The sequence below is a fragment of the Rattus norvegicus genome, chromosome 19, assembly GCF_021556685.1.
Source record: "Rattus norvegicus strain SHRSP/BbbUtx chromosome 19, alternate assembly SHRSP_T2T, whole genome shotgun sequence".
Classification (NCBI taxonomy): Eukaryota; Metazoa; Chordata; class Mammalia; order Rodentia; family Muridae; genus Rattus; species Rattus norvegicus.
This window is the reverse complement of record NC_141552.1, coordinates 26,655,020-26,677,893: the sequence shown is the minus strand read 5'-3', so window position 1 is coordinate 26,677,893 and position 22,874 is coordinate 26,655,020. Positions and strand designations below refer to the sequence as shown.

The 22,874-nt window shown below is 42.5% G+C and overlaps 1 protein-coding gene and 1 pseudogene across 1 annotated transcript; one reads left to right on the top strand and one right to left on the bottom strand.

Annotated features, from left to right (window-relative positions):
• Nucleotides 1-3,415: 3,415 nt before the first annotated feature.
• LOC147999280 (disks large homolog 5-like) lies at nt 3,416-21,821 on the top strand. Its single transcript, XM_087596435.1, has 7 exons — nt 3,416-3,482; nt 15,832-15,926; nt 17,523-17,628; nt 18,695-18,854; nt 20,042-20,185; nt 20,816-20,978; nt 21,323-21,821. Exons 3-7 carry the CDS (start codon nt 17,547-17,549, stop codon nt 21,350-21,352), a joined length of 579 nt encoding a protein of 192 aa, XP_087452561.1. The 5' UTR covers nt 3,416-3,482; nt 15,832-15,926; nt 17,523-17,546; the 3' UTR covers nt 21,353-21,821.
• Nucleotides 10,356-10,524, bottom strand: LOC134483730 (U2 spliceosomal RNA; annotated as a pseudogene).
• Nucleotides 21,822-22,874: the final 1,053 nt, after the last annotated feature.

Genomic DNA, 22,874 nt, shown 5'->3' with positions numbered 1-22,874 from the left:
GGGAATAGGTGTCCACTCTCACCTGCTCCAGCTTGAAGATGTGCTGGGTGAAGTAGGACTGCAACTGCTTGTTGGATTCATTGATGCAAATCTGCTGGAAGCTATTCTGTTCAAAGTCTTCAAATCTGAATATGGCCAAGACACCAATGGGCAAGCACTGGGAGACAAGGTTTGGTTATAGCCGGGGCCTCCTGGGAAGACTAGCCGTCCTGAGAGGAGTTGCAGCAGAGGGGTGTGTTTTCCTGACCTGTTTGGTACCCAGTGTTTTTTGCCAAGGGTTCCTTTATTACTTCTTGATGGAACCAGGCCTGCACATATCCAGGAAGCATTGGGGTGGAACCTGGGCTTGGTGCCCACATGCTGGCATCGCTGAGGGTGAAGTCTAGCCTATCACACTTCCAGACACCGAGTGCAGATGCCTGGGTTCCTATAGAATGGCGGTTCTTACCCTTCCTAATGCTGTGACTCTTTATTTCAGTTCCTCATGTTGTCATCCCAACATAAACTTATTGGAGAGCTACTTCATGAGTGTCACTTTGTTACTGTGAGGAACTGTAGTGTAAATGTCTGGTGTGCAGGAGCGCTGATGTAGAACCCACAGATTGAGAGCAGCTGCTGTAGAGGATGAGAGTCCCCTGCCAGCCCTGGTGTTTGCAGAGATCCCGTGGCTTCCTAGTCTCCATGGCTTTCCCAAGGACAGGGTTTATTCTTGGCCGTCTCAGGGCCCGGGACCTCACAGAAACAGCCTCTCCCATGTCCTTCCAGTTGAGGAGAGTGTGGTTGGGCCTCAGCACAGAACAGTCAAGCAGGGCGCTGTATAGACACTTGGACAGGGAGTCTCCTGCAGTTATGGCCTCTGGACAGAGGGGTTTCTTACCTGGGGTGGGGCAACCGTGCCAGGTACAGGCAGTGATGCTCAGAGTCAAGACCTAGTTTTGTCTTATTTTCATAGACAATGTTGCCCAGGCTGGCCTCGAACTTGCCGTGTAGCCAAGGATAATTAAACAACTGATCCTACTGCCTCTACCCCCCATGGCCTGGCATTGCAGATGAGTGTCACCAGAGCTGGCTTGTCACAGCTGCTATACGGCTCTAAGTCAGGGGCCTCATGTGCAGGAGTGTTATGACTGTGCCATCCCCACCCTGCAACCAGGGTTTTCACCTTTCTCCTGCTGAAGTCTGCTTAATCCTACCATGGCCCCAGGACACAGCAGCTGTGGGAGACTCAAAGTCTGGGGCTTCAGCACAGCATGGGTACACAGCATGGCATGCAGCCTACACGGCTGTGAAAAAGCCAAGGAAGTGCTTCTCAGCTCACCCCCTGTAGGAGTGTCTAGTCCATCCTTCTCTCCATGGACGCAGACATCTGCTTCCAACTGCCCGACATGTCCCTCTGGTTTTGACTTTCCTGGATGCCATGTCAATGCCACCACACAGAGTGCTGCCTCTACTGGGGACACTCACACAACCTCTCTGGGGGACATCTGAGCCAAGCAGGGATTGGGTGCACTGCAGAGAGGTCAAGTCATGTCGTGAAGTACCTTGTCCCACAAAGGCTCACTGTTCAGGGAGTTGACTGGAAAAGTAAGCCTATGCCCCTGGGCAGGGTCCCCATAGGGAGTGTCCCACACCCTGCCATCAGGTCTATTCCTGGTGCCATGCAAATTCAATATGCAAGACCCAATGCTCTGGAAATGTCAAGAGCTAATGGAAATGTACCAGGAAGTGCACACCATAGCAAAGGGAGAGGATGGCACAGAGACCTATGCTATGGGTTAAGGGGCACGGAAAGGCAACCTCGAGCACAGGGGTCAGTCACCTCTTTCACAAACAAGGCAAAAGGTCAATGCTCTCAGCTCTGGGAGCTTAAAGGGCTCTGTGGTTCCTAAGCCCTGCAGCTGCAGCCAGAAGCAGCACTGAACAGGATGTAAATGCTGAGTATGGCGATGTCAATAAAACTTTATTTACAAAACCAAATTGGTGGTGGTGCTGGTGGTGGTGGTGGTGGTGGTGCTGGTGGTGGTGGTGGTGGTGGTGGTGGTGGTGGTGGTTGCGGACTGGTTCATTTCAAAGCATGCTGGAGTGGCATGGCCACTGAGCATCAGGAAACACAGAAAGGAATGCGACCGGACGCAGGGCTCCCAACACCCTAGACGTCGACCTATGGCACTGGAACAGGGTCCCTGAAGGTAAGTCTGGACAGTCAGATAAGGTAAGTACATTTTATTACAAGGAAATGGGACAAGATAAATCTTCTCTTCATCTCGCTATGCTTAAGCATCTTTAAGAGTGCAGGGAATTCATGTCTATCAGTCTGGTTTAGAAAAGTGTTTAGAGACAGCAAGAGTACACTCCTTGGTTCCCTTATGAGGGTTCCAGGGATTCTGATATCTGGGTCAAAGTGAAAGTTAAGGAGAAAAAGGCTGTCAGGCAGGGCAAAAAGATTCCAATTTCTGGTCTCTTTGGGCTGTAATTTTTACTGTGTTCAAGGCCATGAATGCAGACAGGGTAATAACGAATACAGAACAAGAAGCTACAGCTTCATTAAGACAAAACGAAAGTAAAAGTTTTGCCCTCTGCACCACTGCCTGAAGCAGGTTTTTCTAAGTCGTTTCCTGAGGATGGCATGTTGACCATTAGATTCACACGATGATAATGACGAATTCACCTGCTTTTTCTTTTCCTATAATTAGGCCAGCATCGATTCAAGGTGTGGCCCAACCGACTTATTATAAAGGATGATACTGGTTGGTTGAAAAAGGTAGTAGCTTTCTATGAACCATATATTAAGTTTTTATGTCTATTAAAATTAACATTGGAAAGAACAGTGGTAGGAGAGGAAGCTGGAGGACAACTGCTGCAAATGCTTGCTTTTGAAAATGCTAATGAAGAGTACAGGAGAGCGTTATTACTTATAAAGGAGGCTGGGGATATTAATGCTTATATGAAGGCATGCAAGGGTATCTTTTCTGAAAATGGAAAGATGGATAGTTGGCACATATTGATCCAGATAGAGTTATTAAATTATATGTTTAAATACTCTTGAATATCCTACAGGCACTTTCGCTCAGGATGAGTTGCCTTTAGAATGGATATATATTAAATAAAACTTTAACCAAACATTAACAAATTATGAGGAACAAATTTCTTTAATTATTCAGCAAGGCATACAAAGACCTGTTACTCTGTGGGGATATGATTGTGCTGCTATTGTTTTCCCATTAAGCAAAGATAAAGGGGAATATTTAATGCAGATGTCTGAGGTTTTTCAATTAGCCATGATTTCTTACACTGGAAATATTGAATTTCATCCTCCCCATAGTAAATTGTGGGATTGCTTTAAAAAACAAAAAAAAATTGATAAATACACTAATTTCTGTTGATCCATTACCATCAGCCTTTACTGTGTTTACAGATGGCTCTAACACCAAGATGGCTTATTGGACCAAAGATTAATTTTGGGGACAAGAATCTTCTTTTGGGTCAGTACAACAAAATGAATTATTAGCGGTAATTAATGTATTCCAGGATTTTACTCATGACGTAAAAATATTATAGCTGAGTCCGCTTATGTTGTAGGAGTAGTACAGAATATTGCGACTGCTGTTGTTTCTACATCTAAGCCTATATTAAATGTTATTCTCACATATTAAAGGACTATTGTTATTATGAAACTCTAGAATATTCATTACACATACTAGATCACATTCAAAATTTCCAGAATCTTTAACACTTGGCAATCATATGGTAGATCAATTAGTGGCATTTGCTACCCCAGAAGAACACAGTCATAATCATGCCAATACAGGATATTTACATATTAAATATAAGCTTCCCTATTCTCAAGCCAAACAAATTATTGCTAATTGTCCTATGTGTCAGTCTTCACGTATAAAATGTGTTCCATCTCAAATTAATCCCAGAAGGATGCAACTTAATACATCGTGTCAGATCGATAAAACCCATATTTCTGAGTTTGGTCGCCTTTCACATATAGATGTAAGCATAGATAATTTTTCAAAATTTGTGTGGGCTACACCATTGCCAGGAGTACGCACTGCTCATGTTATACAGCATCTATTGGAAACTTCTGCTGTTATGGGACTGCCTTCTAAAATTAAAATTGATAATGGACCAACATATATTTCTTATCAATATAAACAATTTTGTCAACGGTATCATATTGTACATATTACTGGTACAGAACACAATACACAAGGACAAGCTTTTGTTGAAAGAATTCACCATACCCTGAAATGACAAATTATAAAATTAAAATGGGGGAAAAGAGATGGCCTTATGCAACCTGAATGGAGTTTGCAGAGCAGTCCCAGAGCTATATGGCACAAGCATTATACGTTATTAATTTTCTTAATTTACCACAAGGTGAAGTTATATCAAGAGCAGATAGACACTTTGTTGAACTTACCCCCAGAAGGCATGGAACAGACAGTATGGATAAAAATTGCCCGGGATGCTGAATGACAGGAAGGGACATCATTGTATGTAGGGGAGAGGGTTTTGTCTCATTACAGGATGGGAGACTATTCTGGTTACCCGGGAGATGGATCCAAGCACAGAATAATAAGAACTGCTCCCTACCCTCAAAGGAATCCAGTTAAACCAGCTACATTTTCTCCTGATTGATGTTCTCAGGAGATGAGGAGGTGTCCTCCATTACTGAGGCCCTGGCTTCTCTTAGTGTCCACAAACAACAATGGATAAGGATCCGTGCAGTGACAACCCTATTACCTAGGTGGGGTCAGGTGAAGCGATTAAGCACTGAAAGGAATAATTTTGTCTCCTTCAGGAAAGTCCTTTACTGCTGAGCACTTATTCTCAGCAATGTGTGTTTTACTCATGGTTTCTTCTGCTGCAGCCAATGCCAGTTATCGGGTTTATATTGCTTATCATGATGAAATCCTACCAATTTTGTGTTAGTAAATATATGGATAATGACACAGAACATGATTGGAAGTTAATTCAAGCCTATTTAGAGGGTAATGAAAGTGCTTCAAAAGTAATTAATGCCTTGAAATATGATGTTCGAATGTCTTTTGGTAAACAGCTAGAAGATACTACCCCTATGGAAATAGCGAAATTATTGGCTGATCAATTGACAGGATTAGATCCCAAGGCTTGGCTTCAAAGGATTTTCCATAGCATGGGAGGAGCTAGTTTTGCCATAATCTTATGTACATTATGTATTATGTTGCTTTATTTTTACATGACTAAACCCCTACAAGGACCTTTAGCTATGTTATGTAAAGTGTTACTTTAAAACAAAAGAAAAAAGAAGGAATTGTTAAGACATAGAGATGCAGCTCCCAGGCAGGGTCAAGAAAGGCCTGGTGACAGATTCAAGTAGGGTCTGGAATGCCGCCCTGGAAAAGAAAATGTTTTTCTCACTTGGCCTTAAATTATGTTCTGCTGTGTCCCGTTTCTGTGGAAGTGGTTCTAACGCTCTCTTGGTAATGGTGAGTATATTTTGATTATAATAAGAGAGGTTATTCGTTATATGAATAACTTTAGGAGAAGCTTTCGTTTATTCGTCTTTCTTTGTTTAATCTTCCCTCATTGTTCCTGGTATCCTGGGAATAATAATCTTATGGTATCTTGACACAATGAAAATTGTAGTAATGCATATTCTTAGCTTAATAAGGATTAATAAAGCTTGCAACTGCGTGCAGTTTCTTCTGCCTTTGCTCTGCACCCCCTGTGTCCTGGGGGTATGCGACCATACCCAGGGCCCCAACTCACTACACATTGACAATGGGTCACCCCACAAAACACAGAAGCATCTACCTTAGTCAAAAATGGACATTTTATTGAATGCATACACTAACACTGATTGATCACATCCATAGCTAAGATACTATGGGCAGATCCGTGGCCCAAAATACATTCCTCTAAACCTATAAAGCGAAAGAAAGAAAGAAAGAAAGAAAGAAAGAAAGAAAGAAAGAAAGAAAGAAAGAAAGAAGGAAAGAAAGAAAGGAAGGAAGAAGAAAAAACACAAAAAACTTAAGCTTCTCATAGGAACTTCGCAGGAAGTGTTGTCTGGCGGTCAGTTCTGATTAGGCCATTTTAGATGAAACACTGCACAGTGACCCTTAATGTGATGGCCCCTATATAAAGCTTTTTGCAATATTGGAATTTTAACAAACCTCATCCAGAACATACAGCAGAGGCAAGGATGTGATCACCATGTCCTTGCTCTCTATCAGGTTATTTTTCTGTGTCCTTGATTGTCAGGCATAGAACAGCAACAATCTGAAATAGCTGGTAGACATGGAACAAAGTGGCTAAAACTATAGTTGTGGGTTGCACACCTCAACTGTCAATGGCTAATGCTGTCCTCAGAGACCTCGGAGGCCCCTCTTGTAAGACTGTCTATTGGAAATGGAAGCACTGACTTCAAAGTGAACCGGGCCAGCCAGGGAGAGGGCAACATGGATACGTGAGACCCTGTCTAAAACCAGCACAAAAACCAACCCTTCATTCAAAGCATCATCTATTAATTCTTTATTATTTACCACTTTCTCCCTACCAGCCTTTCAGTCTGGAATGGTAGAAAAGGACTGGGAATGTTCCTTCTATTCTAAGGACCTTGATCTCTCTTTCCTTAGGTCCACATTAAGAACACATGCAAATGGATATCACCATCTGAACAACTTAGTATCATCTACTCAGTATATCTAGCCTAATGCTGTGCTATGACAATCTCAAGCTTCCCTGAGTTTCCCTGACCTAGCAAGAAGTATGAAGTACTGAGGCCACACCCCAGTGATCCTTTCAAGGGGTTAGAAGAAAGCCGTGAGAGATGCTCCACTTCTTTGTCCTTAGATTAAATCACATTGACACAATGTGGGTGGACTATTTAACCAGATATGTTTCTCCCACCCCACCTTTCTGAGTTCAGACCATGGCAGAATTCATGCCCCACCACCCTAGATATTGAGTTTAGTGATATGTAATTATTATTTAAACCTATGTATTAAATTTTGTCATTTTGTTAATTTTTGTGGTTTTCCCAGTCTTCTTTGATTAACTTTCCTAGTTTTATTAATTTATCCCGTGTTCTCTGGTATTTTGTCCTTCCCTTCAAACTAAAGTATTCCTTTTAGGATCCTCTAGAGAGCTGTCTTACTGGTTATACATATTGTGTTAAATTTATTTTAGTGTGCATTAGTCAGCACAGTAGCTGGGCAGCTGCCTGCCCTCCATGGTATCAGATCTACTTTCCAAACAATAACGCTAACTCTTACAGGCTGTGTAGCATCTTGGCTGCTCTTTGTTCCACTTGGACAGCCCTCAGGACCAGGATCTCCTCTCCCTTAACCATGGCTGCTGTCCTCTTCCTCTCTCCTCTCCATCACACGTTCTTCCTTTATTCTATGGCAGCTTCTTCTTCCTTCTTCCCTCCTCATGATCTTCTCTAGCAAAGCCCTCAAAGCTCACCTCCCCCATCTCTCTGCTGTGCAGCTGTTGGCTGTTAGCTTCTTTATAATCACAGTTAACTGGATCAGGGTCAGTTATTTGGGGTTAACCAGTCCTGAGTTCCACAAATTAGCATTAAAATACAAGCAGAATTAGACCAATACACTACAGGGATTTTTGTTTGTTTGTTTGGTTGGTTTGGTTTAATTTTCATTTACCTTTTTACTTGTTATTTTATTTTTGGCTATTATTATTAATCGGTTATTTTATTTATTTACATTTCAACTGTTGTCCTGCTTTCCAGACTCCCCTCTTCAAATTTACATCCCATTTCTGCTCAGCTTTGCCTATGTGACAGTGCTCCCCCACCCACACATATCCATTCCCACCTCACACCTCTAGGATCTGCCTTTGGTGGGCAACAGGCCTCACCTTGAACTATAGAGCATCCTTGCATACACATTGGCTGGCAGTTTGGCCCCTGGGAGCTTGGGGATTAGGGAAAGAGGATCTGGTCAGATATTAAAGCCAATGATTGCTGCTTTCTCTTCTTTTTCTGGTTATAGGTGAAATTATGTTTGTGTGCTTCTCTTTTTTTAAATTATTGAGAGAAGATTAATTTCTTGGTTTTTCTTGGGTATAGTTTAGTTCATTGTCTTGGAGTTTTCCTCCTATTAGCCTCAGTTGTGCTTTCTTACAGAAAAGAATTGTTTAAATTTGGTTTTGTCATAAATATCCTGGTTCCTCCTTTTATGGTGATTGAGGATTATGCTGGATATAGGAGCCTGTGTCTGCATTACATCTGCCCAAGATTTTCTGACTTTTAGAATCTCTGTTGAGAAGTCTGGTGTAATTCAGATACGTCTGAATTTATTTGTTACTAGATATTTATACCTTACCCCTTTTAATGTTCTTTCTTGATCTGTGCATTTAGCGTTTTAATTATTATGTGAATGGAGGAATTTTTCTGGTACAATTAGTTTGATGTCCTGTAGGCTTGTTGTACCTTTATGGCCTTTTCTTTCTTTACCTTATGGAAGTTTGCTGCTATGATTTGTTGAATGTGTTTACTGGATCTATGAACTAGAAATCTTAATTCTCTTCTATATCTATTATCCTTAGGTTTCAACATTTAATTGTGTCCTGAAATTCATGGATGTTTTGGATTCAATAAACCATACATATTTACCTGAGATGGGTGTTTTGTGCTTTGTGGGATGACCTCCTTGACCCCAGGCTGCATGAAGAATCTCAGCTGACAATGGGGACATAAATTATGAGTATGTGTAGCAAGGCCCTGGCCTCTTCCAGGTTCTTGGATATTAACTGAGAACCTCAAATACAGTAGTAATGTGATAGTGTGGTGTGAATCTAGTTACTATTCTCTATTTTGATATAGATGACTCTTTTTGCGTCATGGTCAGCTTATAATGACTAGAAGACCTAAGCTTGAGAATAACCAAAGACTACATTGCTTCTCTAGCAGCTGAGCTTTTAAAAGTCCTGGTGTGACAGCAACTGTTGGTGGATATTCTGGATTATTCCTTCTGTACTTTAACTCTCTGTGTCACTTCCACCATCAGTAAGTTAGTTCAATTCCATAAATTGGAAATCCATCACCTGGAAGAAATACTCTTTTTTTTTAAAGATTTATTTATTTATTTATTTATTATATACAAGTACACCGTGATTGTCTTCAGACACACCAGAAGAGGGCATCCTATCTCATTACAGATGGTTGTGAGCCACCATGTGGTTGCTGGGATTTGAACTCAGGACCTCTGGAAGAGCTGTCAGTGCTCTTAACCACTAAGCCTTCTCTTTAGCCCAAGAAATACTTTCTGAATATGATCTGAGATTGGCCATGGAAAAAGGGTAGCTTGAACTGTCCCACCTAGGTTCTGGGCCTGCACAGGCCTGCTCTCCAAAAGAAACCTGTGTTCACAGCTGTTGGCTGGCTAAGAAAGATTTCACGAGACGTGATACACAGCCCTCGGACTTCTGCTCCAGTCATCTGCACAATTTTTTCCGGACGATATCCTCATACCTCCAGCAGGCGGGTGATGAAGCTGTCCACTCTCAGCTCCCCTTCAGCCATCTTGTGGCCACCAGACTCTCCTCCCTGCAGCAGGAACAAGGGCTTCTCCATGGTGGCTGCAGCAGCAGTGGTGGTTTGGCATTCTCACCTAGGAGGCCCTATGCCTTTCTACCCCAGTTCCAACTCACCTCAGGCCCGGGCCTTCCCCCCATCCACTTCCCACGGAGCAGGGAGAGCAGCACCCACTAGAAATAAAAGGGAAGCCCTTGGTCCTGCCAAGAGTGAACCCCCAGTGAAGGGGCTTGTTGGGGGGGGAGGGTGGCAATGGGAGGAGGATGGGGAGGGGACACCAATAGAGAAGGGGAGGGGGAGGGGTTAGGGGGATGTTTGCCTGGAAACCCAGAAAGGTAATAACAATTGAAATGTAAATAAGAAATACCCAATTTAATAAAGATGGAGAAAAAAAGAGAAAAGTGTCACACATTTAAAACAGAAGAATATGGACCCTAATTTTAAAGCACAGCTCTGTCAATTAACTAAACCTTTAAAAAGCTCAGAAAATCAGGCCAAACAATATTTTCTCGGTTTATGTATCTGTAATGTCGCATAAATAATAATGTCCGTTTCTTGCTATTGTGGAGGGAATTAAATAGATAATATGTAATCATGGAAATTTTGAAGTACCATCCACTTTTCTGTTCATTAAATCACTCTTCCTCATTTCATTGATCAAGTATGTATGTTTTCTTTTCATAGTTACATGTATAATAAAACCAGCATAAAAACCTTCAGAATTGTATAAGCTTTCACTTTTAACAAATTAAATTAGTTGTTCTTTGTATTTCTGCTGAACATTTAAATGTTCTTTATATGTCCCAATGCGAGTTTATTAGGTACCTATAAACTTTAAACTCTTTGCCTGAGAGCATGAGTACTATTTAATTATATAGTAACTACACTCAGGCTGTCTTTGTATTAGAACCAATTATATCAGACTCTAAGAAAAATTACTACACTTGATCTTAGCCAAAAGGCCGAGAAGCTATTAAGAAAAATTACTATTGCTTTAAAGTTTGTGTGTGTATGAGTGAGAGTATGAGTATGAGTGTCTGTCTGTGTGTGTGTGTATGTGTGTGTGTGTGTGTGTGTGTGTGTGTGTGTGTATGTGTGTGTGCAGCACATGACCAAACAACTTTCAGGAGCCATTTCTCTCCTTCTGTCATGTGGGTCCCAGGATGTAACCCAGATGTTTGACTTTGGCAATAAATAATATTACCAACTAAATAAATAAATAAACAAACAAAAAACAAGCCACAAATCAACTTTAAAAGTAAAGGCCAGAAGTTCACAGAATAGTAGCATTGGCCTTACCATATCCTTTCTTTGGGGATGGGAAAATTAATGTTCTGAAATCCATGACTTTCAGGAATTGTGATATTCATGGAAATTCAATTCCTTTGCAGATGCTCCAGTTGTTGTGGCCAATTGCTAGAAAGGTCAGCTTAAGCTTGCAGGACCCCCACCATCCCTCCCCCCACCCCACCTCCACAGAAAGCTCAAAAGACACTGCCCAGAACTTACTCCACATTCCCCAGAACCACTTTCTTTGTCCATCATTTCTGTGAGACGAAAGGTCAGACTCCTTCACCCTAGTCTCTCCACAATTGACATTCGCCCCTCCCAAAACACTTCTAAGACTGGAAAACATGTCTTAGGATGTATCTGCCAGACTCGGACTGAGAGAAACTAGGGCACTGGTTGTCACTACAACATTGGTGACAGAGGACGCCAAGTACTCTGTAGGAGACAATAGAATGTCCAAGAAGGGACAGCAGATGTCATGGGGAGCAGACTTTGCCTCCCTGCTAATGTTCTCCCTGTACTGAGCATAAGCTGAGGTGGCCTTTCCAGGAGACTTTCCCGGGGCAGAGCCACTGAGCATCTCCTTCTTCCAAAGCCAAATTTTCCTCTAGGCTTGATTATAAAAACCTTAGTAATTCTTATGCATCTAAATGAATGTTTCCTTCCAAATCCTGCCCAAAAATGTCTCATCCTAACTCAAATTATCCTTCTTCACCAATATTAGCCATTAAAAATTCCTGAGAAATAATACCAGTTTGAATATGCACTCAAAATGTTCTCCTGTCTTATTATGTACAGGTGCTTGAAATCACATCAAGAAATAGCCTGCATGGAAGGTTGCAATGTGGGTGTGTGTTAGGGGAACACTCATGAAGCCTTGTGCTTAGCATTCAACGGTTGCCACAAAATTCCTTAGGAGGAAGACTTGAAATCATTATGGTGCTAGAAACAGTGTGGAAGCCAGTTGGCATAGGAAAGTGAAACATTAGAGCCACCATTGAAGGCTCCTGTTGGGCCCTACCTTGGTGTTTCCCTCCCCCCTCACTGAGCCTTTCAGCCTGCTATAGGAAGAAATTGTTTACACCTTTGACAGCTGCTCTTAGCCCCTGATTTGGGGCTGGGATTTTCCATGGCACCCTTCCTCCCCACTGAGCTTTCCTGCTTCTTGTTTTTAAGAAGCTGTTTATGCCCCTGATTGGGCTGGAACTTTCACCACACAGACTTGTCCTATTTTCCTGTTTGGGGATTTTCACCTGCCTTGTTGATTTTCCACGGCTTTTGCCTTTGGTATATAAGGAGATCTCAGTAAAGCCTTGGTGGCACTCGCTAAAAAGGGGTGACCCGTGTAAGTGTTTTCTTTCAACTCCACAAACCTACACCTGATATTCACACACTGTTGGCACAGGCACTGACAATAGGTATCACAATAGAAACTAGTAACTAGATTTAACCAAACTATCACATTAATGCTGTATTTCGTGGTATTTTTTTTTTTTTTTTTTTGCTCTCCTAGAACCTGGAAGAGGCTTGGGGTTTTCTAATCCTACTCATAATTTATTATCCTTCCCAACACTATGGGCTTTGTTCTGTTAATGCTAACAGCGGCATCCAATACCTAGGATATTTTCTACTGACATGCGTGACATGAGACAAAACAGTCCCTGTCATCCCTCACCTGAATAAACTTCCTTAGAGGACTGTGTAGTTGGAGGGTCCTTCTTTCCTCTCCAAGATCGAGAAACATTTCCAGTCTTCAGACAAGTGTGTCAGCCATTGTCCAGTGACTGTGTTGAGATGTCCACATTGTCAGCTGAGTGTCGTCATCCAGCCTGCCCTGTAATTGTTGTAGATGATTAATAGGGTTCCAGCCCTAGGATTTAATTCAGTGCTACAGTACTTGCCAAACATGCTCAAAGCCCTAGCTGCCACCCTAGTCCTGTGTGCTCTAGAGAAAGAAAATAAAGAACCACATTGTCTATCAAGTTTCTCCTCCAATAGAAGGAGAATCTGCATCGGTCTTTTAAGTAACTCTAAGCCCCAGCTTCCCCACAGCTCCCTCCATCGATTGCACTATTGGTGCATTTTCAGTAATTCTCACTTTCTTTTTGGTGTGCAAAGAATATGCACCATGTAAGTAAAGTGTGTGTGTGTGTGTGTGTGTGTGTGTGTGTGTGTTCATCCATGAACTCACTATAAATTATTATCAAATGACCCAGAAGACCGTGGAGAAACCTGTCGATGTGCATGCAGAATTATGTTACTACCGTTCCATGGCACCTTGCAGGTAACACTGAAATACTGGGCTGCTTTAATAGAGCCTAAAACCAGGCTATGCATGGTTTTCGGTGAGATTGTGATGTGCAACACCACAACAGAGATCAGCAGAAGCTTCATTTTTTCCATGCTGCTGTTACCAAGTGAGGCAAAGCCTCATCCCATAGAGAGTCTGGTAGGATCTGATGAAAGGAGTAAACTCAGGGTTGAAATCAAGCCTTTAGAAACAAAGAGAAAAATACAAAGTCAAGGAAAGCAAGAGCTGTCTTTTTCTTTTCTTCCTCTTTTTTTTTTTTTGAGAAGATCCACAAGAGAGACAACCCCTTCCTCAAACTAACAATGCACAAGAGAGACAATACATGAATTAAAAATCAGAAATGAAATGAGGGACATAACAATAGACACCGAGCAAATTCCAAAATCATTAGTTCTTACTCCCCAGGACTTTACGCCAGAAAACTGGAATATTTATTCGATATTGTTGATTTTGTAGACAGATAACAATTACCAAAGTTAAATCCAGATCTGGGAAGGTATCTGAATAATACCCCTAAGAAAATAGATACACTCATTAAAGGTTGCATACATTATATATTATATTGCTTTTTTTTTGCATGATTAAACCCCTTCAAGGACAATTAGCTATGTTATAGAAAGTGTTACTTTTAAAACAAAAGGACAAAGAGAGAAATTGTGGAGTCACTGAGATACACTTCCCAGACAGGATCAAGGAAAGATGGCTGAGAGATGCAAGCAGGGGCTGGAACGCTGCCCTTGAGAAGGAAATGTTTTTCTCACTTTACCTTACACTATGCTGTACTGTGTCTGTTTTTTGTGGAAGCAGCTCTCATGCTCTCTGGGTTATGACAAGTAGATTGTGATACTAGAAGAGGGGTGATTTGCTATACAGATATTTTAAGGAGAAGCCTTAGCTTACTCTCACTTCTTTGCCTAGTCTTGCCTCAGTCGTTCCTGGTATCATGGGAATAACGACCTTATTATATCTTGCCAAAAGGGAATGTGAGGTAATGCATATTCATGCCTATATAAGGGTTAATAAGCTTGTAGCTGCATGCAGTTGCATCTGCCTTTGCTCTGCATCCCCTGTGTCCTGGTTATTTGTGACCGTACCTGGGCCCCCAACGCACTAGCTGTTGACAAGCATCACCCTTCTCAGTGTTAGGTATATATTTTTTTGAAATCTATGATGTGGAGGCATATTACAGCAACAATATGAAATAGCAGGCGGGCATGTATGAAAATGCTGTGTTTAAGCTAGGTGTGGGGACAAGTCCTCAAAAGGAGCTGTTAAGATGGGAAACAAATAATGCATTTGTTGCTGGAATTGAGTTGCCTCAGCTGTGTTGCTCTGCCTGCTCAGTGTCCATTCAACCTCACTCTGTTTCTACAGAGGAACTCAAGGTTTGCCCCAGCCGCCTGTGAGCTGTGATATGGGCAGAGAAAGGCCAGGACACAGTGGTGATTTCCCACTCCTCAGTTATGCTGAATTTTCCACTACTGTACTTGTATACACAAGTACAGTGTGGTCAGTTATTATAGATATTTGTCATTTCTTACAGAGGGCAACTATGATTGACTACACCCAATTCTATAAAAAACAAAACTCAGGAAACCTGGCCCTTGGCAGCAATGAATCAAGAAATATCTAGGATGGTGGGGCATGAATTCTGCCAAGCAATGAACTCAGATAGGTGGGTTTGTGAGGAAGATGTATAGTTGAATAGCCCAATAGATTCACGTTGTATCATCTTGATTTAATCTAAGGACAAAGAAGTGCAGTATCTCTGATGGCTTTCTTCTAACCCATGAAAGGTTCACTGGGGTTTGACCTCAGTTCTTCATTCTTCTTGCTGGGGCAGCAACACTCAGGGAAGCTTGAGATTGCCATAGGCACAGTATTAGGCTAGAAATGCTGAGTAGGTGATACTAAGTTGTTCAGATGGTGATACCCATTTCATTTGTTCTTAACGTGGACCTAAGGAAAGACAGATCAAGGTCCTTAGAATACAAAGATCATTTCCAGTTTTTTTTCTACCTTTCCTGAATGAAAGACTGTTTGGCAGAGAATGGTAAAAATTCAAGAATTGGTAGATAATACTTTGACTGAAGGGTGGGTTTCTGTGCTGGTTTTAGACAGGTTCTCAATTACCCCATCTTGTTCTCTACGCTGCTCGTCAGGTTCACTTTGAGCTCAAATAAAGCTGCTTCTACTTTCCAACAGGTAGTCTTACAAAGGGGCCTCCAAGGACTGTGAGGACAGCATTAGCCAATGAGAGCTGAGGTGTGTAACCCACAACTATAGCTTTATCTGAAAGACCCTCAGACAGAGGAGACTCTCGCTCCAGTCCTGAGGACAATCACCACCCCATGAACACACAGGACTCAGTCTTGATGTAAAAACAAGAGGTTTACTTTGGGATACCAATGCACTGGGGCTCGACATGGTCCACACGCAGGAGGGATGTGAGGAGCCTCGAACAACAGAAATGTACAGTTTAAACAGTCATTTACGATCACACAGTTTCATTAGCTCAGCTATTTCGGTGCCAAGAATACCTAGGCAGATGTTTCTCGTCCTGGGATAAGGCCGTAACCACATCAATGTAGCTATTTCAGTAGGAAGGACGTCTGACTTGATATATATTTTCTTATCCTGGGGTTCCCAGGACAAGGACCAAGGATATCTGTCTTGGCAGGTGTTTCCCTTCTGGAGTTCCCAGGACAAGGCTATAGCGATGTCAGCCTATAGCACAGCTGCATTCAGTACCAAGGATATCGCACTTCTATAGTGGTCAGTCAGCTTCCCAGAGATGTTTCCTGTCTTGTAATTGCCCTGCAGTAAATATGTTCTATACCCTCTGTTCTTATGGTCGGGCAGCTTCCTAGAGAGTGGGTGGGAATGTGCTTTCTGTACTTTCTGGTCTATTGTCTAACGTCTAGGGGCTAAACGAGGGCCAGCTTAAAAGATTCTCATGCTTAAGAAATGGCTGTACTGATATCTAACAGAGATCTTTCATATCCACTTTCTTCCAAGTCTACCAGCCATCTCAGATTGTTGCTGTAATATGCCTGACAATCAAGGACACAGAAAAATAACTTGATACACAGCAAGGACATGGCAATCATATCCTGTGTCGTTATGTATGTTCTGGATGAGGTTTGTTAAAATGACAATATTGCACAAAGCTTTATATAGGACCCATCAAATTAAGGGTCACTATGCACTGTCATAGCTAAAATGGCCTGGTCAGAAGTGACCACTGGATCACTCTTCTGTAACTTCACATGAGAGGCTTGTGCTTTTTGTGTTTTTTATTTTTGTGTTTTTTTCTTATTTATTTATTTATTTATTTATTATTTATTTATTTATTGCTTTATATGTTGTCAGGAAGATAGTTCAAGTCATGGATCTGCCCCCAAAATCTGAGCTTTGCCACTAATACTGTAAACAGTATTAGTGTATGCATTCATTAAAATAACTGTTTTTTTTTTTTTTTAGTAGGATAGATGCTTTTGTGTTTTGTAGGGTGATCCATGAAACAGGAGTGAAGATGCTTGTTTCTTACTCTGTCCACTGAGTTATATCTCTAGGCTTGTCCAACTCCTTTGGCTGCATCCCCCCCCCCCCACATTTGCTGACTATTTTATTTTTCAGATGAAATCACACGTTATAGCTTAGAGAGGCCTGTAAGCAATCCTACTTTGGTAACTTAAGTGCAAAGAGGAGAGCCCCACACTCAGCCTGAGGGTGCATTCACTGGTGGATCCAATATTTCAGTTTCCTCTGCTAACAGATCACCACATTGTTGCCAGGACCATAATGAATGCAATTCTTTCTCCTAAGGAATCTGGTGGCAACTGTCAAATGTTAAGCACAAAGCTTCAGGTTGTACCTATAACACACACCCACATTGCAACCTACCCTACAGGCTATTTCTGGGTGTGATTTCATGCACCTGCACATCATGAGACAGGAGACCTCTTTGGCTACTTATAGGAACTGGTGTGATTTCTCAGTAATCTTTAATGGGTAATATTGCTGACTGAGGAGAATTTGAGGTAGGATGAAACATTTCTGTGCAGGGATTTGGGAGGAAGCACTCATTTAGATACATAGCAATGACTTAGGTTTTTCCAATCAAGCCTATAGCCAAATTTGGCTTTGGAAGCATGTGGTGCTCAGTGGCTATGCCACAGGGAAGTCCCCTGAAAAGGGCACATCAGCTTTTGCTCAGTACAGGGAGAACATTAGCAGGGAGGTAAAGTCTGTTATCCATGACATCAGCCGTCCCTTCGTGGACATTCTATTGTCTCCTAGAGAGACCTTGGAATCCCTGTGATGTCACCAGTATCGTTGTGACAACCAATTCCCTACTTTTTCTCTTAGTGTCCAAAGGATATATCCACAGGCATGTTTGCCCGTCTTCTCAGGCGCTTTGGGAGAGTTGATGTTGATAGAGAAGAGTCTAGAGTGAAGCAAACGAAACCTAAAGGTAATGATGGACACAGGACATGGGGAATGTGGAGTAAGTTCTGGGCAGTGTATGTTGAGCTTCCTGTCAGGAGTGAGTGTGGGGGCCTTCACCTGGCCTTTTTAGCAATGGGCCACAACCACTGGAACATCTCTACAGATATTGAATTCCATGATTATCACAATTCCTGAAAGTCAAGGTTTTCACATCATTATTTTCTCCATAACCACATGGAGGATATGGCAATGCCTATGCTATTATTGGGTGAACTTCTATTCTTTACTTTTACAGTGCATTCAGTATGTTAAATTGATATAATAACACCATAAGTAGTCATGGAGGGTATAACTTTTCTGAATTAAACAGGGCATCAATGTACTTCACTTTCATTGCTTCTTTAAATTCAGTGACTATCTGACAGTAGTAAGAGGGAGAGAATTGTGCTCCTGGCCATGACCTTATATTCTTAGAACTCCTCTGACTACCTCTGGCTGACGGGACCAATCTTACCTTCATACATTAGAGGTTCTGTGTGGCAGATATTTTTCTACAGTAGCCAACTATATGGGGCAGGTAGAGAAAGAGCCTGTAACCTACTGGCACTTCTGGGGCATTTGTCATTTCAGTAGGGGGAATTAATAAGTCTGTTGACCATGTCCTCCCCCTACATGAATTTTTAATGCAAAGTTATTGGACGAGAGTAACAGTGTAGGATATCTGAGTATCCCTGATCAATCAAGTCATTGTGGATGCTGAATTGATGATCTGACTTCTGAAACCAGAGGGGTGAGGGTCCTGAAACCAGGTTGTAGCCTGCGTACCTGATAATAATCCTGGAGAAGGCATCTCTCTGGTACTTGTAAGCCTGTGTGGGCAGGCATAGGGAACACCTGGCTGCTTACATCTCTTGGTCTCTATATAGTAGTGGGGGAACTGTGATCCACTTAGGATGCCTCTTACACATAGACCAAATTCCTTGCAGTGACACTGGCTTCCAAGCATGTTCTCCTGTTTGGACCTCACTGTGGTCTGTGTATGCTCTATGCATTCGCCCCATGTGGGTTCACTTGTGTTATTCTACCTACAGAGGCCTGCAGACAGACGTCATCCCCTGAAAATGTCCTAAACAAGGTGCAGGCCAACGAGGAAGAGGAGAGGCTGAATAGAGAACTGGAGCTAACTACTAAGGAGAGAAATGAGCTGACAGATGGCCTCCTTTATGTGACAGGTGGATCCATGAGCAAGAGGTATGCATTGCTCCAAACAAACGACCTTGTTCTAAACCTCATCTCCCATAGAGAGGAGATTCAGAACCTGACCCTTAGTGAGGAGTGAGTTTGGAAATGGACTCTCTGATTCCACCTGTTGAAAATCTGAACTTGTGATCTGAGTGAAGAATTCAGGGATAACGTCACTGGAGCATGAGTTCCCAGTGTACAATTGGAAAGCCCTTGACAGGTGGCAGTTTGCAAGGTTCTAGGTGCTGTGAGTTTGTGGACAGTGTTTGTACTTGCTAGGAAGGTGACTGAATGCTATCATCTCATGGCAGCACCCTTAGGTAACAGGTCCCACATTGTTCATCTCCATGCTTAACTAGAAGGCCTGAGGCTCAGGCCTGTTCCTTCTTGTCTGTGTGCCTTAAACACTGAGACAGTAATGGTGCATACATTTCTACTGATTCTCATTGTGCTCTTTCCATATTTGTCTCTCTTTCTCATTCTCTGAGTCTGTTTACTTTTCTTTTCTTGTGGGTGTGTCCCAGTTTGTGTGTCTGTGTGTTCACAGGTCTGCATGCATATGTACAACTTTTATATGTTTCTATGTCCCCTGTCCCTTGGAATTTAGGGGTCTGTTTTTTGACCTCAGGATATACCTGTATAATAGTTTCATGGAGGTGTAAGTGCTTTATTTTGGAAGCCCCACTTTCAACAGTACAGTTCTTTGCCTGTGTGGTCACATTTGTCTATACACTTGTATGCCTTGGGCAGATTATAAGTTTGTGGCAATATCTGGTCTTATCTCCAGAATTATGTGTACTGTCTGCCTCTAGAATATTAGTTATTCGGCTTGTAGCATTCCACTTGTCAAAACAGGAAAAATGAAATCAGAGGTTTCTGGATGTGTGTGTGTGTGTGTTTGTGTGTGTGTGTGTGTGTGGTTGGGTAAGCTCTGTGGCCTAGGCTCTTGACAGCATAACAGGTTTGAATGCAGATCCAGCCCTCCTGATTCAAAAAAGTGAGCCAGGGAACCCTTTATCTGGGTGCTTAGCTTCTGTTGTCCTGGGCACACAATTCCAAGTTTCTGAAGCTGAAGAAGATCCAAATATGTAGAATTCAGAAAGTGTCCTTCCAGGGCTGGGGTAGTACAGGACACAGACTGAGTTCATATAGTCCTAAACCTCGATGTTCATTGGGTTCTATCTTCCTGGGGCCAGCCCCTACTTCAGGCCAAATCCATTTTATGAAAACTTGAAGATAAAGGAGAAAGAGGTCATTTCATTACTGCACAACTTAGACACAAAGAACATTGAACATCGTGAGAAATTTCAGGAGCTCAAGAAGGAGATTAACTTCTATCGGTAAGTACTGGTCAGAAGGGCCCATCACTTGTGGAATATCCATTGCTGCCTCTCTTTGTTCTGGACTGGAGAGCCTGCAGCTCTGGGTCCATGTCTTCTGCTGTTTAAATATCACTGTGCCGTGGGTCTTTTGGACTCAGTTTCAGTTCCATAAGAGACTGTGACTTCTCAGCACAGTGTCTATGCATCTTTAGAAGGCTCTGGATAGAACTATACTGATTCAGGCATCAGAGTGTTATTAGGCCGACCTGGGCCTCTGGGGTCATATCAGGTTTAACAAAGCTCAATGTGTGGACCACATGGTTAGCATGACCTCCCTTGGTTCTACTGTCCTCTTGCGGTTTTTTACTGCCTACTAATTGATGTTGCCCCGATGCATTGGGCTTTCATGGATAGTTGTAGATCCCTTGTTCTTTTGGAGAGACATGGACTGTTAGGTGCTTGGGTCACAGAAACAATTTATTCTTCCCTGGATTGGCCGTTTGCTGTTTGTGGAGCAGCCTTACATGTATGGAGATGTATTCTATGAAGTCTTTATGGGTATCTGGGTCCTGGTGGAGTTTGTGGGATTTGGCAGTTGGAATGGGAGGAAGAGGCTACAGGATCTTACTATGCAGAGTGTGTTTCCAGCAACCTGCACAGCCGGCTCCTGATGGACCAGGCATGTATGAAGAAGAAGTTGGTCACATTGAAGCAGGAGTGCAAGGAGTTACAGCGATATTTGTTTGAGTTGAACCCGAAGGATGAAGACGAACAGGAGAAGACCAGAAACCTCCAGACCCAGCAAAATGTGGTAGGAACAAGCAGCTGAGTCAGATTAACAATGTCTAATACCATTTGCCTATTGGATACATCTTTGCTTCCCCTATCATCTTTCTAATGTCCCCACACCCAATCAGTCACCCTCCTCATGTGATAGAGTTATTCATTGCTCTGTCTATGCACAAGTATTCTGGGATATTAACCACTTTTCAGAAACTGAATTATGGGCAATTATACTTCTCTGCCCTTTTTGAAACTGCAGTCCAGAAATGGTGACAGAGGAATAACATATCACATGACTGAAGGCAGCAACTTGAGAGCTGGTATGCGTGTCCCCACCATATCCGTGTCTTAATAGCTGCCTTCTTCTCCCAGGTCTCAGGAACTGCAGGAGACATGGAATAGGACGGATCCCAGGAAGACAGCCCCCTGAGGAATGAGTTTCTCTCTCAGGAGTTCCCTGTGACACAATCCTCACAGTCAAAGACTTTTTGTGGGTGAATATTCTTCTTCTCAGATAATTTCCTCAATGTTTAGAGACCCTACATTTATGTATCCGTATGCCAGCCTGTCTGGTTGAGGTCTTTCTCCTTTCTCATACGGACAACACCATTTGAGAGACATCTGAGGAGACAGCCTTGACGTCTTGTCCTAGAGGAGAAACAGCACTACAACTGTGTTTCTAAATGTTCATTAAGAAAATGCTGTTAAGAAATGTTTTTGGTTATGATTTTCATTGAAGTTTTCTTTTTGTTATTTCATAGTTATATATTCTTGTTACTGTTTTTCATTTTTATACCATTTTAGTTGTTCATTTTATGCCTGTTTTTTGTAAATTGTATTCCTTATGAATAAAAATTGATTTGTAACTCTTGACTCTTAAGACCATCTTATTCAAGGGTCCTTTGCACTCCTGTAGACTTAGATCTGACAACTGGATATGGATCTTTGCATGGTCCAGGCAGCATGGGTAAATAGGGAATTCAAAGCCACCAAGGGGTACACAGGGTGATAGTGTCTTTGTGTGGATAATGTGACTTTTTTTATGGACACACACTTTATGATGTAATCACTGACATACTGTATCCATGCTATCATGTATTCTGCTCATCCTAGTCTATATCAGTCTACAACACACATTCCTTATTGACTGTGTGCACCAGATATTGAGTAACACACACTCATGCCTGTAGAGCTGCAGAAAAAATGACAACTTTCACAAAGGTATATAGAATAATCCTAATGGAGAACCATGTGCCTCAGTTTTTCTTACAATACAGCATTAGTATTAAACCAGAAAGATAATGACCATCAACGTCATTTTGGGAAATAGGGTTCCTGAGCTTGCCTCTCGCCATCAGATTATCTCTAGTGTAACTTTGTTCTGCTATTTCTGACAGTGGCTAGACTGTCCTATAAGCCTGTGTGACAGGAGTGCTGTAGACCTGTTTTCCTCTCTTTCAGTCAGTTATGGGGACAGAGTGTTCTGCTTTCTGGCGTGTAGTTTTTCCTCTCTACAGGTCTTCAGCTGTTCCTGTGGGCCTGTGTCTTGAGTTCACCAGGCAGCTTTCTTGCAGCAGAAAATTCGGTCTTACCTGTGGTCCCGAGGCTCAGGTTCGCTCGTGGGGTGCTGCCCACGGGCTCTCTGCAGCGGCAGCAACCAGGAAGACCTGTGCCGCCCCTTCCGGGAGCTTCAGTGCACCAGGGTTCCAGATGGTCTTTGGCTTTTTCCTCTGGCGTCCGAGATGTGTGTGCAGGGAGCAGTCTCTTCTGGTTTCCCAGGCTTGTCTGCCTCTCTGAAGGTTTAGCTCTCCCTCCCACGGGATTTGGGTGCAGAGAACTGTTTATCCAGTCTGTTTCAGGTTCCGGCGGTGTCTCAGGCAGGGGTCCTGCCGCTCCTGGGCCTTCCCCCACGGGAGCCCAGAGG

Coding starts and splice junctions, on each gene's coding strand:
- LOC147999280 (XM_087596435.1), top strand. CDS start 17,547: ATGTTTGCCCGTCTTCTCAGGCGCTTTGGGAGAGTTGATGTTGATAGA. Junction 17,629..18,694: donor GAAGCAAACGAAACCTAAAG/GTAATGATGGAC, acceptor TTCTACCTACAG/AGGCCTGCAGACAGACGTCA. Junction 20,979..21,322: donor TCCAGACCCAGCAAAATGTG/GTAGGAACAAGC, acceptor TTCTTCTCCCAG/GTCTCAGGAACTGCAGGAGA.